Here is a 17,341-nt window from a genome sequence, read left to right on the forward strand (position 1 = left end):
GACGTTGTTGACTGCCAACAGGTCGTCTCCCTTTTGGAGACTACTCAAAGGCGGGGTGGTTGCACCGAGTGGTCCTTACAGATCTCTTGCAGCCCGGCCCAGCCCATCCGGTTATTCATGGGCAGCACGACGGCTCGGGAGAGCGGAAGTTCCCGCGGCCGTACTACAACTCCCGGCGTGCTCCGCGGTGGTCTCGGCTCTGCGTCTGCGCCGCACTCGGAAGCTTCCAGGCGGCGGTCGCGGTGCCTGCTGGGTAGAAGACGGGCAGTCATCTCGGCGCCATTTTGTGGCGAGGGTGTACGGTGGGGTGTCTGTGTGTTCGGCGCCCTGTCGTGGCGTTTATCGCTGCGCTGTGTCCTTGCGAATTCCGTACGGCGACATGGGCTCGGACAAACGGTGAGCTTGGGTGGGAGGGCTGAGGGGGAGGGCCGGGATGGTGAGAGGGAAGGGATAGCTGTGGGCTTATCTCGTTCTGAGCTCGGCCCGGTGTGTCATGCAGCGTTAGCAGGACGGAGCGGAGCGGCCGCTACGGCTCCATTGTGGAGAGGGAGGACCGTGATGAGCGGGAGTCTCGGAGCCGGCGCAGAGATGACTATAAGAGGTCTAGTGAGGAGCGCCGCGGTGACCGGTACGATGACTACCGCGACTACGACAGCCGCGACTACGATAGCCGAGACTACGACAGCCGCGACGGCCGAGACTGCCGGGACTACGACTGCCGGGACTACGACAGTCGCGACAGCCGGGACTGCCGGGACTACGACAGTCGCGACAGCCGGGACTGCCGAGACTACGACAGTCGCGACAGCCGGGACTGCCGGGACTACGACAGCCGGGACTGCCGGGACTACGACAGTCGAGACAGCCGAGACTACGACTGCCGGGACTACGACAGCCGAGATTGCCGAGACTATGATAGTCGCGACAGCCGAGACTACGACAGCCGAGACTATGATAGAGACTACGATAGCCGCGATTATGATAGCCCTGAGGTAAGTGGGGCCGCCGAGCCCGGCCGAAGCCCTGGGGCTCTGCCTCGGGAAGCAGCTGCGGCCGGCCTCGTGGGAGGGAAGGGGCCTGGGCGCGCGCTCTGGGGCTCCCCCAGCCCGGGGGCCTGGGGCCGGGGCAGGCCGGTGCCAGGGCCGGCATCCCGGGGCTTTTCTTGGGCGAAGGGGAGAGGGGAAATCAGAGCTCGGTGGGCCCTCAGGCTCAGCCCCGAGAACGACAGGGCGGTCCGGGGATCTGGTGGGTCTGATCTGCGCCGTTTCCCCTGGCGTTGCGGGGGCAGGCCGCTGCCGGTCGCGGGGGTTAATTCTGGCTGCTGGCTTCCCAGAGGGAGCGGGAGCGCAGGAACAGTGACAAGTCAGAAGATGGCTACCATTCTGATGGCGACTATGGAGAGCACGACTACAGGAACGACATCAACGACGAGAAAGAAAGCAAAACCATCATGTTACGTGGCCTTCCCATCACGGTTACCGAAAACGATGTGAGTACGCGGAAAGGGGCTTCGCTTTCCTTGCGCCGCGGGAAGGCGGCGGCTTTGTGCCGGCAGCCGTACTCGCTGCTGCCATTTTGTGTAAGGCTGCATCATGGTGGCCCCCCTCTCCCAACGCTTCGGTCGTGCTGCCATTTTGAATCCTAAAAGGATTTGAACAGCCGCTCTTAAGTCGCAGAGGTCACTTGAATGTTAAGCAGTTTCTTGAAGACGCAAAGATTTGCGAATAGCCTGTGGGTTTTTTGTTTCCCCCACACACGTTTGGATGCTTCCCCTAGGAGTGGATTTTAAAGTCTCTCTTTTCTGTGTAGGAGGGAAGAGGCAGATTTTTTTTATTTATCTTTTTTTCCTCCTCTTCCTCCTCCCTTTTTCCCCTTCCTCGGGAGAGGGGATGGGGAGAGTAGGTACTTGGATTATATTTTTTTTCTCCCCAGGTTTTTGTTTGGGTGCGAAGTTCCAACTCTCCGGTGGGTTTACACACCCAGCCCCCGAGCTCCTCAGTTGAGTGCAGCCCTGCACGAAGCTGCTTTGTGTGGCTGCAGCTGTGGAAGTTGTAAAATGGCTGCTGTAAAGCTGAAGGAGCAAGTGCAGATCAGCTTGGTACACGGTTATCTAAATTCTTCAATAGGAAGATGTTGAGAGTTGTCAGCTTTCCTATATTTTTTCGTTCTTTTGACTTTTTTTTTTTGTCTTCCTTGATGGAAGGAAAAGAGAGAAGCCCACAACCGTTTTGACAGATGAGTGGGAACCATGTAAATGCTGAGCTGTTCCAGTTTGTTTTCTGGCAGGTTGTATGTCTGCCTCGGGATTTTTTTGTGTATTGATGGCTCACAGGGTGAATCCTTCTGCACCATTTCTGCAGTGGATTTTGCTTTGGCCTTTATTATTCCCTGCCCTTTTAATCTCGAGGGTTCTTGGTAATCATTGTGTGCCAGTCTAATATTTTGGTAAGTGATTGGTAAAGTGTAGGTAGGCTTCTGCATCCAAGTGATACTCCCCACTCTGACATTACCCAGGATGTTTCAAAACAGGCTTTGTTTCTGAGCTGTTAATGTAGTTCTGCAGATGTGCAAACAGCCAGCATAGTTTATGGGAAAGCTTAATTCTGGATGCCCCTTCAGAGTGAAGGTGATGCATCTGGGAACTCTGGTTATTTTTTTTAAGCTGATACTATTTCAACTCTATTCTGGTTTCAGCTTTCTTTTGTTTTACTTTTTTTCATGGGGGGGAAAAAAAAGCCACTTGCACTGAAGATTCCATTCAGTCAGCATGTAACTGGGCAGTTTCAGATCAGTTTTGAGTCTGCTGGGCAGCTCTGTTGCATGGAATGCACTTGGAACTCTGAAAAGTGTCCTCTTGTCCCTGGTTCTGGCATTAAATAAACCCATGAAAAGCATTTTTTCCCAGCACAGCTCTCCACATGAGTTTATGTAGCCTGTGCCACAGCTTTGTTACAGCTGAAGAACCAGTGTCTCTAGCTTTTTCTGTGACTGTCTTCTACACAAGTCTACTTTATCTCACAAAAATCAGAAGGGGAACTGTTAGGAGGATGAGAACTTTAGCATGAGGTCTAAGAATACACCATGGAAGCCTCACAGCACAATGTTCTTCCTTTGCTATGAGCCAGGGGTGTTTATAAATGGAGTCTTTGGAGCAAGCACAGTATTTGCCAAGTCTTGCACTACTCATCTTGGAACACAAATTCATAGGAATTGGGCTTCTAGGTGATTCTGTGGCCTAAGTGAAGATGGCAGCAAAGGGCTGTATGTTCTCTGGTGCTTAGCAGTTTCATCTCAGGGTCTCTGTGAAGGCTTTATTTTCCCTGAGATAATGTTGGGGATGTTAGGTACCTCTGCTTCTGGGACTGTGGAGAATGTTATGTTTCTGTGTACCTCTGCTTCTGGGACTGTCCTAATGCTCTTCCAGGACGTGGGAATTTAACTCTCTTGATTAAAATTTCACACAGATTCGCGAGCTTATTGAGTCCTTTGAAGGTCCTCAGCCTGCAGACGTGAGGCTGATGAAAAGAAAGACAGGTGAGAGCTCTCAATACGGTTCTTGACATCAACTTCCTCTTCCCCAGCCCAAAAGAGTATCCAGAGTTGTCCCCAAACTGCAAGCACATGCCATAAAAAAAAAACAAAGAAAAAGTGCAAGGTTTGCCATGGCTAAGGAATGTGGCTTTTTGGAAGACTTTTAGATAGCTGGTCTCAACATGTTAAAAGGAGTCTTGTCTACAGGGCTTTGTGTTAACAGGTATTGGTAAGTAACACTAGTGTAAACCCATGTCCTAGTTATAGTCTGTTGCATGGTTCCCTTTAAACGTGGATTCAAATGGAGTGAAATGTAGCCAGTTGAGGGGAGCTTGGTTCCTTGCCATGGCAAAATACCGAGCAGACCCCAGCAGTTGACGTCGCATTTGTAAAGCTGCTTTGTCATGAAGTAATGAAGCAGTTGGAGAGAGATTCACCTGTTTTAAAGGAACTGACTAACACAAGTATCCCGTCTATATCTGAATGCTGTCTCTAGGTGTAAGCCGTGGTTTCGCCTTCGTGGAGTTTTATCACTTTCAAGATGCTACCAGCTGGATGGAAGCCAATCAGGTTGCTTCACTCACCAAGTCTAGATATTCCTGAAAATGGAACAAGTCTGTACAGTTTAAAAACAAAAAAAAGAAGGAAAAAAAAAAAAAACCCAAAAGGTGGAAGGAGTGGTTTGTTCCATAACAGTGAACCTAAAAGTATGAAAGCTTTGTATATATTAAAATCTATAACACTAGGATGAAATACCAGGAAAAAATCAGGAGAGAGAGAGAGAGAGAGAGATTGGCTGGTCTGAGTACTCTTAGGTAAAACATGCTGATGTTTTAAATTGCTTGGCTTCAGTTTCATTTGTTCTTGGAGGCTTAGCAAATAGCCCTTAGAAAATCATCAGTGATTTCCACCTGGCAATTCTTTCCTCTGTTGCCAGAGAAAGCGCCAGAGCCCGGCCTCCCATTGGTAGTAACTCTGAAACAAGTGGTGTTCCGTGGCAATAGTGTGTTCCCCCAGTTTAAGAGGGGGAACTGGCTCTTCCAGTGGAAGAGTGTGTGTATTCCATGTAAACCTGGTAGAGTTGAGTCCCTGCATATGTTGTACAGTGTATTACGGCTTTTTTAAGATCATGACTTGATAAGGAGCCAAAATGTGATGAGTCCTCCAGTTTCTTTGCCAGTGAGGTTTTCCTGTTGCACTGTAAACAGTTTCACTTTTGCTCCTTTCTGAATATTCATTATCTCTTCTGACAGCAGAGCTTAATGCTCTCAAAGTGAGCAAAGTGTATTGTACCTTTTGGTTTTTTTACAACTCTGCTGTGGAGGTCCCTGGGCAGCATGAAGAGTGCCGTGCTCATGGTGTTACACATAAAGAAGTGACACCAGCCTGGAATTCCTCTGCAGGCAGTTCCAGCAGATGGAAGTTGTCATGTTCCTTATGCTGCATGTCCCATACTATGGGCAACTTACCCAGCCAGAGAGCAGCATTAGATTCTGTGTCCCTGACACGCTGCTCAGTAGGGTTGGTGGACGCAGCAGAAAGACACTTCATTAGAGGTAATGCTAAGCATTTTAATATATACAAAGCTGTACAGATGCATAATTTATTGAAACCTACTCAAATTCACTCCAGTAACCAGCCACCCTAGTAGTAGGGAAAACATAGCCTCTCCCCAGCAGCCCGGTTGCTGTTAGATGAAAGAATGATGTATTGCAACTGTGCCAGCAGCTTTGTTTCTATGTGTGCATATCCAGTGAGTGCTGGGCCCTCTCACCCTCCCTCCTGCCGGTAGGAGAAATGGCTTTGCCCTCTTTAGTTGTGCAGAATGTGAGAGCCTTGTTTATGCTACGTGCTTAGATCTGTTGCAGACCCTGTTAGCAGAAAAGCCACCAGTCCTAGCACTTCTGTGCTACCTCTGCAGTAAGACAACCTGATACAGTTGTTAAAACACCTGGGGTTTGGCCTCTAACAGGTGCCTCCTCAGATGTACTTCCACCGTCTGAAGCGTGTTGGTGGCCGTGTTTTGAAAGGGCGTTCTGCATACTCGTGCTTGGCAAAGCCAGGCCAAGAGTCAAGGCTTCTCAAATCTAAAATCTTAACTCCTCTGAAGTCAGAGTGAGAGGACATGCTGAAAGCATTATGAACTTTTCCTACACCTGGAGAAGCTTCACTTGCAGTCTAGTTACTCATTTTTGGAGAGCTCCTGCCTGAACGAAGAACACAAACCTCTCTAGCAGGCTTCCAATTGAACTGATGCATTAGTCAAAGGAAACCACTCTGAGTTACCTTTCAGTTGATGGCACTTGTAATCCAGCCTCCAAGAAGTCTGAGCCAGGTTCCCTTTGGGAAGAGATACTCTGTTTTCAAAGGGATGCTTCTGAAGAAAGTGCTTGGAAAAGTAATCCAAATGTTAAAATGTCTGGGGTATTTGGAGTAGGGGAAGAAGTGAAGCAGTCACCTAAGGACCTGTTTAAAAAGTCGCTCAGTGCTATACCAGAAGTGAATAGAAATGTGGGGCCAAAGAGACTCCTAAAAATGCATTAATCCTGAACGCAGCAGGTTAGGACTTTGTCTCCTTCGAGACACTTCCTGGTTCCATGTCAGCGTTTAGTGTTTGGCAGCATTTTTTTTCAACACTCCCTGATTCCGTTGATCTTTGCTCCACATCCCATTCTCTTACTGCCCTCATCCTCCTCTCTGCAGGATTGGATGGGAAGGGTGTAGGTGGCGGTGGTTGTCCTCCACATCCTCCCCATATGTTGTACATGTAATTCAGGAGCACTGATTCCTCCGAAGGGTGCTCTGCCACGGGAAAATGGACGTGTGTGCCCCGACACAGGAATGACTGAAACCACTTCTTTTGCAGAAAAAGCTGGTGATTCAAGGGAAGCAGATTGCCATGCACTACAGCAACCCCAGGCCTAAATTTGAGGACTGGCTTTGCAACAAGGTACAGTGCATGTTTGTATCAGAGTTTGTCTTGGCTGCAGTGCTCTTTGCCCCCTGACTGGTTTGAACGAGGTGATACATGATTCTGCCTCACTCCTGCTGCTGGATGTCCACATGACAGGAATAGTTAGGCACAGGAATGGAAAGGTCTTGTAGCTCTGCTGGTAAAGTAGTGACACAGGTGTTGGCCCAGAAGATGCAGAGCAGGAGCAATGAGCTGTGCTAGAATATGAAATGGTTAGGGGATGACTAATCCAGTGTTGAATTGCTGGTCTCCTGCATGCTGCTGTGTCCTTGTTGTTTGCCCACCCCGAAGTGGAGATGGTGTAGTCAGGTGAAGACCAGGCTGTTTTACCAAGCTTTAACTACACTTTTTTGGCCCATGAAGATAACTTGTTTTCCAGCCTGTCTTTCACTTGAACATTGTGCTTTTTCAAGTAGTTACTGTCTGGGCTTCTAAGTTGAAGACCACATAGTTAAACTGAGTAAGTCAAGAAGGTTATGGGAAAAGTAGTTAGGATGTTCTGTAAAGCAGGTGTGGTGGGGACAAGGGTGGCTTTTGCTCCTCTGAAATGATTTTTGTGTGTTTAGCTTTGTTGTGTTACTTTATGTGAACATCTAGTGTTCAGTGTGGTATGAAATGCCAGCACTGTTACGAATCACCTGAGTTCTTACCTGGTTTCTCTTGTCTCTCACAGTGCTGTCTGTACAACTTCAGGAGGAGGCTAAAATGCTTCCGCTGTGGAGCAGACAAATTTGGTATGTTACACTGCTCTCCTTCACTGTCTCTGATTTTGTAGGAAATGTTTTGTCCTCTGTGGCAGTGGAATGAAGCTGGAGATGGGGAGATTAAGGCTGGATGTCAGGAGGAAGTTCTTTCACCATGAGAGTGGTGAAACCCTGGAATGGGTTGTCCAGGGGTGCTGGGGGCAGAAAGGCTCCTTTCTTGTCACAGCCTCAGGCAGGTGTCACCCCAAGGTGCTCCCAGTCTGCTGTGCCAGACACAGGTGTTTCCCTCCTGCCACTGGCTTTCCCTGCCCCTTCCACATGCAGCGTGTCCCACCCTGCCTGTGCAGTGCTGCCAGTAGGGCAGTGGGGGTCTGGGAGCTGTTGAGGGGAGGCTGGGGCCATGCCTGTGGGATGGTCAGTGCTAAGGATCAGAGGCACCCACTGGTGTGTTCCTGGCAAGGACAAGTGCCGGGAGGCTTCTCTTTGGCTGGCAGGGGGAGGATACTGCTTGAGCTGCAGATTTGAGTGTTATCATCACTGCAACAGTCTGGAGAAGAGAAGGCTCCGAGGTGACCTAATTGTGGCCTTCCAGTATCTGAAGGGGGCCTGCAGGAAGGCTGGGGAGGGACTTCTCAGGATCTCAGGTAGTGATAGGACTAGGGGCAATGGAATGAAGCTGGAGGTGAGGAGATTCAGGCTGGATGTGAGGAGGAAGTTGTTCACCATGAGAGTGGTGAAGCCCTGGAATGGGTTGTCCAGGGAGGTGGTTGAGGCCCCATCCCTGGAGGTGTTTAAGCCCAGGCTGGCTGAGGCTCTGGCCAGGCTGATCTAGTGTGGGGTGTCCCTGCCCATGGCAGGGGGGTTGGAACTAGATGATCCTTGTGGTCCCTTCCAACCCTGACTGATACTATGTAGGGAAAAACTAAAATCCACTGTAGGGCCCAGAGTGGCTTGTGGGATCCAGACTCTGGGTGGTATGAGCCATGTTGTGACTGAAATGTTTTCTCCTTCTGTAGATTCAGAGCAGGAAGTACCACCCGGAGCAGCAGAAGCTGTTCAGTCTGTGGATTATTACTGTGACAGTAAGTTTTCAGACTTAACTGTGCAATGTGGAATGTAACCATGGGTACTAAAACCCTTCCTGTACCTTGGACTCCCCAGCAGTACTCCAGGAAGCTAACATCGTCCTTTCTTTTCTCCTCAGCCATCATTCTCCGGAACATTGCTCCTCACACAGTGGTGGAATCCATCATGACTGCCTTGTCTCCGTACGCATCCCTGGCGGTCAATAACATTCGTCTTATCAAAGACAAGCAGACTCAGCAAAATAGAGGCTTTGCGTTTGTGCAGCTGTCTTCTGCCATGGTGAGGGCCTTGCTGATGCACTGGAGAGAAACAGCTTGTTAGTGTGCTTCTGTAGCTGGAGCACTCCGAGCCTTTGAGCTCCCTGGAGGGCCCCCCCGGTTCACCAGTTGACACTGTCTCAGAGCTTTTCATTAGGAGCTGCCATTGGGACAGATGTTGGTAGGATATTGGGGGCGCATTGGAAAGCTGACTGTGCAGCAGCGCTGTTCTGGATTGAAGGCTGGTGTCACACTTGCATCACAAAAATAACAGCAGGCTGGGATTGTATTTCAGTCACAAAAATTAAGGGCTGGGGCATGTAGGATGGAGAAGGTGCCACAGAATTGGGCTGCTTCCACCTTGAGAAAGGGGATCTTGCTACTCTGCAGCGTCCAGTGGGAGGATGTAGCAACAGCAGAGACATAAGACTACACAGGGGCAGGACAGTAGGCCACAACTGTAAATTGAAGCATGGAAATTTGCAGTGAAGTACAGGGAAAACCTTAACTGTGAAGGAGGCCAGAAAGCGGTGTGGGCTCACCGAAGGGTGGTAGAATTGCTGTTCCTGCATATACTACGTTTGATAGGCAACATGATGTGTTTGGACCTTCTTTAGGCAGAGAGTAACACTTGGGATAGAAAGTGCCTCATCTTGCTTTCTGCTGGCCTCCATTCTGGGGTAGTTTGGGGTAAACACCTTTATAAAGCTAAGTCCTTAGAAGATGTTTAATACTCAGTAGCCTGGGGAAATGAACATTGTCTGCACGTGGGCTGTGGTTGATCTCCTTGTGTTCTCCTTGTATGTAGCACAGGGAGATGGAGGTGTCCTTGCCGTTTGAGTTGCTTTCAGAGGCTGTATGTGAAAAGCTGCAGCTTTGGGAACTTCTGAATCCGCCTCAGTAACGTGCCTTTCGTAATAATGAGTATTTCTTGTTGTAGGATGCCTCTCAACTGCTGCAGATTTTACAAAGTCTTCAGCCACCATTAAAAATTGATGGCAAAACAATTGGTGTTGACTTTGCAAAGAGTGCCAGAAAGTGAGTTGTGAATAGCAGTTGGTTTTTCTTACTCTTATCTCCCCCACTGTTTGTAACAGAGATTTGTCGTTGTCACCCAGGCTGTTAAGATTAGTCACTCCAAAATTTTGCTTCCTCTAAGCATCTTGTGTTGCATGCATCCTGCTCTCCACTGTGTGTGAGGAGAGCGAGCAGTGTTTGCTACCACTCCTGTCTCCAGTCCTCTGAAGATCACATCGTAACTGTGTGCACAGCATGCTTGTTTCCTTGCAGTCCTGGGGACTCCTTACTGACTGCACAACAGTGAACCTAAAGCTCCTTCACTTGCCAAGCAGTGCTTTGGCTCGTTCATTGCAGTTGGAATGTTCTCTAACTGCCAAGAAATGCACATGTAAGGGCAGGCTCTACCTCCTGGCATGGGGAGACACTTCAGAAGGAAGCAGCATTTGCTCAGAGGCATAATTTTTGTGGTTACAGAGACTTGCTTCTCCCAGACGGTAACAGAGTCAGCGCCTTCTCTGTGGCAAGTACAGCCATCGCTGCAGCTCAGTGGTCATCCACTCAGGTATGATTGGGAGGCTGTTGCCCATGGTCCTGCTTTCCTGAAAATGAAAACTTTAATGCATACCATTTCACTGCTGCCCACTTGTTCAAATGGAGCAAAGCTGCTGTGACAGATCTGAGCTGACAGACTGGAGCCTCAGCAGCGTTGAAATTCATAAATGCAGTAACTTAGCTGTCCCTGACAAAAAAAATACCTGCTCACATTTCAGCCACAAACTGGAGAGGGCAGCACCCTTGACTACAGCTACCTCCAATCAGGACAAGATGGCTACACACAGTATGCTCAGGTTAGTAGTGGTGGCTGTGCTCTTAAACTGGTAGGTGGTTGCAATTTGGCATTGGCTTATCTTGTGTTGTCATTTGTTCCTCTTTGCAGTACTCCCAGGATTATCAGCAGTACTACCAAAATCAAGGAGGGGTGCTGGACACAGATACAGCTACCATATCAGGTAGTACTTGTGATAAGAGGCAGATGCTGTGTTGGTAACAATAATTTTGTAGCAGTGGTGGTGTACTTCAGCCTTTTTGTTGCTTTGAGTAGGGGGAGGCTTGGCTCCTGTCGCTCTCGGCATGTCTCAGCCAGTATGTGTTACTAGAGAACTGTAACAAATTTGTTCCACTGGGACCTCCAGTCCAGACAAGAGACCAGCCTCTGTTTGAGGCTATTGACAAAAGCCTTGAACTCTGAGAACTCTGTAAGCAGCCCTAGCAGCTGTTGGAGGCCTGGAATCGCTGACTTTGGGAGTAGAATAGTCCCTCCTGAAAAGGAAACGATTCCTTGTCTGGGTAGAAAATACCCACTGTGTATGTCTCCTTTTGAACATTTATTGCCTTGTTTGGCTGCTGGAGCTGGAATTGGGAGCTGAAACTGTAAACAAAGTAATTTTAGCCCTGGATGAAGTACTGTTTCACCAACTGGTTGGCTTATCCATTATTGCTCTGTTTTGGCAGGAGCTCCGGTCACTACCACCACAGCTGCGGTGGTGTCCCAGAGCCCTCAGTTATATAATCAACAGACAAACTCGCCTGACTCTCCGGTAATTACAGCGCTAATTACTCCTTGATTTCAAGGCCAGGGATGATATGTGGGATATCTGACTTAGCTGTAGCCGTTCCTCTGTGAAGTGGGTGGTACAGCAAAGCTGCTGCAGTGACCGTGGGTTTAGTCACAGTGCTTGTGGTCACAAGTCATCTACCATGCCCCTGGTAGCTTTGTTGTTTGAGGTGAGCACCAAGTGTAGTGGTGAAGAGGAGCTCGCTGTTGTACATACAGGGTGTGCTGGTCATGCCTTGGCTCACTGCCTGTGTTTCTTGTCCTTTGGTGACACATTTCTAATGGAGGTTCCTGGGTTTGTGTTTCTTTTCAGACACAATCAGCACAACCTACCACTAGCACTCAGGCACAAACAGCTCCCCCAACTGGTGTGGTCCCTGGAACCAAGTACGGTAAGCCATCGGGAGTTAATTTTGGGGACAGGTACCTGTCACTGTATAGCAGGAGAGGATTCATAGTTTCAGTCAGGGTTGGAAGGGACCACAAGGATCATCTAGTTCCAACCCCCCTGCCATGGGCAGGGACACCCCACACTAGATAAGGCTGGCCAGAGCCTCAGCCAGCCTGGCCTTAAACACCTTCAGGGATGGGGCCTCAACCACCTCCCTGGACAACACATTCCAGGGTCTCACCACTCTCATGGGGAAGAACTTCCTCCTCACATCCAGCCTGAATCTCCCCACCTCCAGCTTCATTCCATTGCCCCTAGTCCTATCACTACCTGAGATCCTGAGAAGTCCCTCCCCAGCCTTCCTGTAGGCCCCCTTCAGATACTGGAAGGCCACAATTAGGTCACCTCAGAGCCTTCTCTTCTGCAGACTGAACAGCCCCAACTCCTTCAGTCTGTCCTCATAGGAGAGGTGCTCCAGCCCTCTGCTCATCCTCATGGCCCTTCTCTGGACACCTTCCAGCACCTCCATATCTCTCTTGTAATAGGGGCTCCAGAACTGGAGGCAGTACTCCAGGTGGGGTCTCACCAGAGCTGAGTAGAGGGGGAGGATCACCTCCCTCGACCTGCTGGCCACACTTCTGATGCAGCCCAGGATCTGATTGGCTTTGCAGGCTGCAAGTGCACACTGAGAGCTCCTGTTGAGCTTTTTGTCATTTTTGTCATTGGTTTGGGCTGAGTGCTCTTCTCACCATGGCAGTGGTGAAGCTGTTCCTGGAGTGTGCACTCTGCTTGGGTGACTAAGAGCCCTTTACAGGCACGTCTGCCATGGTGGTTGTTAGTCGTCTGAGTTCTACCTGAAATGTGGAAAGATGCCTGTCTGAATTCAGCTGGAATGACCATGTCCCACACTTCAATTTTTTTACAGCTGTCCCTGACACTTCCACCTACCAATATGATGAATCTTCAGGATATTATTATGATCCTGTAACAGGGCTCTACTATGATCCCAATTCCCAGGTAAACACAAGTTCTTCCCACCTGTCATAACTGTTAAGGTTCATTAGTTCAATTTCTCATTATATGAGTGAAATTAGCTTTGAGGTGCACAGAATACTGAGTGTAACTGGTAATTCTCAGCAGTGTGCCTGTGGCTGGAACTTGACTTCTTTCTGGTACAGCCCTTCATTTTTCTCTCCTTCCCTTCATTTTCCTCCCAGTTTGGCCCATACAGGATTAGCACTTGTCACAGACACTCTTATTGAGGTTGTTTTTTTGTTGTACACCCAGTTCTGGGCCCTGGTGCCTCCTCTTGAGAGAAGCAAAAGGTTCTGTTAGGCAGAACCCCTGTCTTTGGGGAGGAGGCTGCAGCCACTGCCTTTTGAGTGGAGTCTGCAGAACTTGTTTGGAATCTGCAAGTGCCTTGCCATTTGATGCAGCAGTCTGAATCAGACAGCTTGCTTGGGTTCTCACTTGGAGGCTTGGCTTGTATGAGGTGTTTAACCATCTGATCCTTTCTCTCTGGCAGTATTACTACAATGCCTTAACCCAGCAGTACCTTTACTGGGATGGTGAAAAGGAGACCTACATGCCTGCTGCAGAAGGTGTCACATACCAACAGACAGCTACCACAACCACCACCAAAGAAGTGAAGGAGAAGAAAGAGAAGCCTAAGAGTAAAACAGCTCAGCAGGTAAAAGACAAAATGAGATGGTAACTGGGCTGAAGTGCTCTGCCTCGTGGGATATGGTTCTCCTTCACAACAAAGGAAATCCTAGGTCATGCGGTGGGGTGAATGCCTGCAGTCTGCAGGTATTGTAGAGTGCTGGGAGGGGGGGGAAGGGGTAGCTGGCAAGACTTCAGTGCAGAAATAAGCTTTGCATGGGAGGAATGCACATGGAATCATGCCAGGAGCAGTGGGAGTATAGCTGAGCCGTCACTTGGAGGATTAGATTGATAGGAAGGGCTCATACATTAAGAGGAACACGTTGCGGTGCCTTTGAACGCTGTATACAGGGAAACAGCTGCACTACATCCAGTGTCCTGTGATTTAAAAATAAAAGGTGGTGGGTTGACTTGTTCTGGAAGCTGTGCAAGATTGAAGCTGTGTCACAGGAGATTGATAGCTCTGAGGGGAGCTGCCTGAGCAAACCCCTCTGCATTTCAGATTGCTAAAGACATGGAGCGCTGGGCAAAGAGTTTGAACAAGCAGAAGGAGAACTTCAAGAACAGCTTCCAGCCGCTGAGCACCAGGGAAGAGGAGCGGAAAGAGTCAGCGGCTGCAGATGCAGGCTTTGCCCTCTTTGAGAAAAAGGTGAAGGTGCTGGCAGTAGAGCACAGTGGGGTGTGGCAGAGAGCTCTGGGCTCATGGCATTCTTGTCTTACCCAGGGAGCTCTCTCAGAGAGACAGCAGATTTTGCCAGAGGTGATGAAAAACGGGGACGATGAAAACCCACTGAAGGTGAGTATGAGACCCCTGACCAGAGGTATTCCCGGAGGTTACTGGTAAAGCACTTCAGAGGAGGCCTGGCAGATACTTCCTTTCCAACTCTTATTTCCACAGCATCATTTGCAAAAGGCTGTGGTGGTCACAGTGGTCTGGTGCGATGCTGTGTGCTGGGTGGCTGACATGCATTGGGAAGCTGTGATCTCTTCCAGCCTCAAGAACTCAGTTGAGGTTTTGAGGTTTCTAAAAACTCTGTACTGAAATAGTTTCTTGGCTGCTGGGTCTGTTTTGCAGCTGCTGTAGAGTGTGGTTCTTTCAAGCTGTTTCATTCTTTGTAAGGAGAGTTACACCCCTCCTGTGAAGCAAATACTTCAACAGCCTCTCTGCTCCCTTCCTGGGCTCTCTCCTGAGCTGTGGTGGCACTGCTGTGCTCCCCCTTAATGCTGTCCTCCTTTCCCAGCGTGGCCTCGTGGCTGCCTACAGCGGCGACAGCGATAACGACGAGGAGTTACTAGAAAGAATGGAGAATGAGGAAGAGAAGCTGACTGACTGGAAGAAGATGGCCTGTCTGCTGTGTAGAAGGCAGTTCCCAAACAAAGATGCACTGATTCGACACCAGCAGCTGTCTGACTTGCACAAGGTACTTGGTTAACACAATTCAGCATGTGAACCAAAGCTGCTCAGTAAACCTTTCCTTTTAAAGCACAAGTACCTGCAGGTGCATTCATTGTTTCTCTCCCAGAAGTCTTAGATTAGAAGAGCTGTTGACCATGTCATGTTGTTAATGGGAGTCTTTTCTTGTTTCAGCAAAACATGGATATCTATAGGAGATCAAAGCTTTCAGAGCAGGAACTTGAAGCCTTGGAGCTGCGTGAGAGAGAGGTCAGTAATTGAGATGAGTAGCTAATGGAAAACCAGCACAGATGATGTGCTGAGCTCTCCTTATCCTGACACCTGTCACTCAAGATAATCCTTGTAAATCACCCCCTTCTTGGGTCAAGGTTTGGCACTCTCCTGCTAAAATGGAGAGAAGTGTCCTGCATGCCACTGCTGCTTAGCAGGGAAGGGTCCTTCTGTCTGCAGCTCACAGCTACCAGGCTGGGACCAGAAACTTCCAGTTGGCAGTCTGCAGCTAATGCAGCAGCTGTTGGGGCTGGGCTCTTCCTACCTCAGAGCAGGTTCTGATGTGCTCGAGGGACTTTGTCTGAGGTGTTAGCTGAGCGATGTTTTTGCCAGCTGCAGTAGACAGCATTGCATAACAGCTTACTCCCAGACCTCACAGGTGAAGAAAATGTCTTTGAATCCATATTAAATTTGGTTACCTGCTGCAGATGAAATACAGAGACAGAGCAGCTGAGAGGCGGGAGAAGTACGGCATCCCGGAGCCCCCTGAGCCGAAGCGCAAGAAGGTCTACGATGCTGGCACAGTGTATGTAGCTGGCAGCTCCTCAGCAGTGGCTTCAGTGTGCTAGCAGCAGTTCTCTTAACCTCCTCTCTTCTTGCAGGAACTATGAACAGCCCACCAAAGATGGCCTTGACAACAGTAACATAGGCAACAAGATGCTGCAGGCCATGGGCTGGAGGGAAGGCTCGGGCTTGGGGAGAAAATGTCAGGGCATCACAGCACCTATTGAGGTAAGTGGAGATGGATGCTTCCTTGATGAGATTTGGTGACTCTTTATCCAGGACTCACTTTGATTAAAAAAAATGAAGAAACTGCCAGCTGCAGCTCTGTTTCCATTTGCTCCCACTCCTGTTAGTGCCACTGCATGCTAAGGCTGGGGCAGAGCTGGAGCTGGGGCCAGCAGGGTTGTGGAGCCTGCGCCTGTGGCACTGCAACAGCAGGCCTGCACCTATACAGTGACCTGGTGTGGCAGAGGATGGGCTGCCCTCCCTCGTTTGGGCTGTTAGATGTAAGGAGCTGTGTCCTGTGCAGCTTCACCTGCTGCTGGGGGGGGTCGAGTGGTGTGAAGCCAGTGAGCTTGGGTTGTGTGCAGCCTCATCTCTTGGTGCCAGTAGTTGCAGCTTTGTGGCAACCCTGGGGAGCCTGGGAAGGCAGTCACAGTGGTGGATGGTCCTGTGTGCCAACTTTCTGCAGAGCTGATGCTTGCCTCTCTTCCCTTGCAGGCCCAAGTACGGATGAGAGGAGCTGGCTTGGGAGCCAAGGGCAGCTCCTACGGCGTCTCCACTGCAGACTCGTACAAGGACGCGGTGCGGAAAGCCATGTTTGCTCGCTTCACGGAGATGGAGTAACGCGCGTGGCCTGGCCCGCGGAGCGCTTGGCCGGAAGGGACTATCACACGCTGCAGCCTTGGTGGCCTGGCTGTATCCTGGTTAATGTTTAGAGTTGACCATTCCATTCCCTTGGGCGTTTTCCCTCTCGGCATGTAACGCTTCCATGAGCAAGCTGTTTGGACTGCCCCAATGCCATGCTGGAGAGCTGCTGGTTAGACTGAAGGGGGGATGCTGGTCTCTCAGTGGTCCTGTACATAGTGTAATGTATTTCGTGTGTGGAGCGTGTTGTCCAGATGTCGCTTCTGCCCTCCCGAGCAGGGGCAGGACCTGTTCGCCGTGGTCTCAGACCATCTCGCTCTCCTCTCCTCTTGTCTGTCTGGTTTATTTTTTTGGAGAACTTTTCCTGTACATTTTGTATGATATATCTTTGTATAGACTTTTTGAAGACTTTGATTCTAGTTGCCAGTTTGGCTCATTTCCAAAAGAAATACATCCAAAAATGATCCTATTGCTGTTCCTCAGTGGGTGAATGAAGAGTAAGTTGCCAATGCTGTTTGTCCTTCTTGTGGTTCTGCCTCTTCCTTGGTGAGACTTCTGGAGTCTCTATTCTACACAGTGCTCTGCTTCTGTGCTTGCTTCCACCCTGCCTTACTCTGAGGAGCTTCCTCACAGCTTCAGCATGGGCACTGGCTAGCGGAAGAGCAGATCTCTTTCTGTCCCTCCTTGCCATAGCTGCAGAAGAGGACCAGCAGATGTATTCTGCAGCTTGGCATCCTTCTTGAAAGCTCCTGGGTGTTAGCAACTGGTGGTCCAGTGAGTGGTGAGCTGCAGGGGCAGGTAGACAGCCTGTGTGGCACTTCCTATAGGGGGATGGTGGGACTGAGCCTGGTGCAGGGATTCTGTGCCCCACCTAGGCTTGCTTCTGGCCTCCCCAGGCACAGTGCCACCAAGCTGATGGTGGGTGGGACATGGTGAAACGCTGTCTCTTGTAGAGGTTTCTTCTCCAAGCTGTTCTCTTGAGTTTCTCCCCTGTTTCTACTTGTCTTGGGTGTCACACTTGCATCCTGTGTCCAGGTAAGCAGAGA

General features: G+C 49.7%; 1 protein-coding gene across 1 annotated transcript; it reads left to right on the forward strand.

Annotated features, from left to right (window-relative positions):
• The first annotated feature begins 253 nt into the window (after nucleotides 1-253).
• RBM5 (RNA binding motif protein 5) lies at nucleotides 254-16,764 on the forward strand. Its single transcript, XM_068157946.1, has 24 exons — nucleotides 254-396; nucleotides 500-992; nucleotides 1,334-1,489; nucleotides 3,465-3,534; nucleotides 4,028-4,101; nucleotides 6,398-6,481; nucleotides 7,179-7,239; nucleotides 8,226-8,291; nucleotides 8,414-8,574; nucleotides 9,493-9,590; nucleotides 10,047-10,134; nucleotides 10,343-10,420; nucleotides 10,510-10,582; nucleotides 11,085-11,170; nucleotides 11,501-11,579; nucleotides 12,504-12,595; nucleotides 13,104-13,268; nucleotides 13,743-13,889; nucleotides 13,965-14,036; nucleotides 14,482-14,661; nucleotides 14,829-14,903; nucleotides 15,353-15,450; nucleotides 15,527-15,656; nucleotides 16,149-16,764. The coding sequence occupies exons 1-24, from the start codon at nucleotides 380-382 to the stop codon at nucleotides 16,272-16,274; spliced, it is 2,769 nt and encodes a 922-aa protein (XP_068014047.1). The 5' UTR covers nucleotides 254-379; the 3' UTR covers nucleotides 16,275-16,764.
• The last annotated feature ends 577 nt before the right edge of the window (nucleotides 16,765-17,341 follow it).

This window comes from Melanerpes formicivorus, unplaced genomic scaffold (genome assembly GCF_026170545.1).
Source record: "Melanerpes formicivorus ecotype bairdi unplaced genomic scaffold, bMelFor1.0.p_v2 SCAF_38, whole genome shotgun sequence".
Lineage (NCBI taxonomy): Eukaryota > Metazoa > Chordata > Aves > Piciformes > Picidae > Melanerpes > Melanerpes formicivorus.

Excerpts from the sequence above, each read along its gene's own strand:
- RBM5 (XM_068157946.1), top strand. Across the intron at positions 15,451-15,526 it reads GTCTACGATGCTGGCACAGT|GAACTATGAACAGCCCACCA; the intron begins GTATGTAGCTGG and ends CTCTTCTTGCAG. Across the intron at positions 15,657-16,148 it reads GCATCACAGCACCTATTGAG|GCCCAAGTACGGATGAGAGG; the intron begins GTAAGTGGAGAT and ends CTTCCCTTGCAG.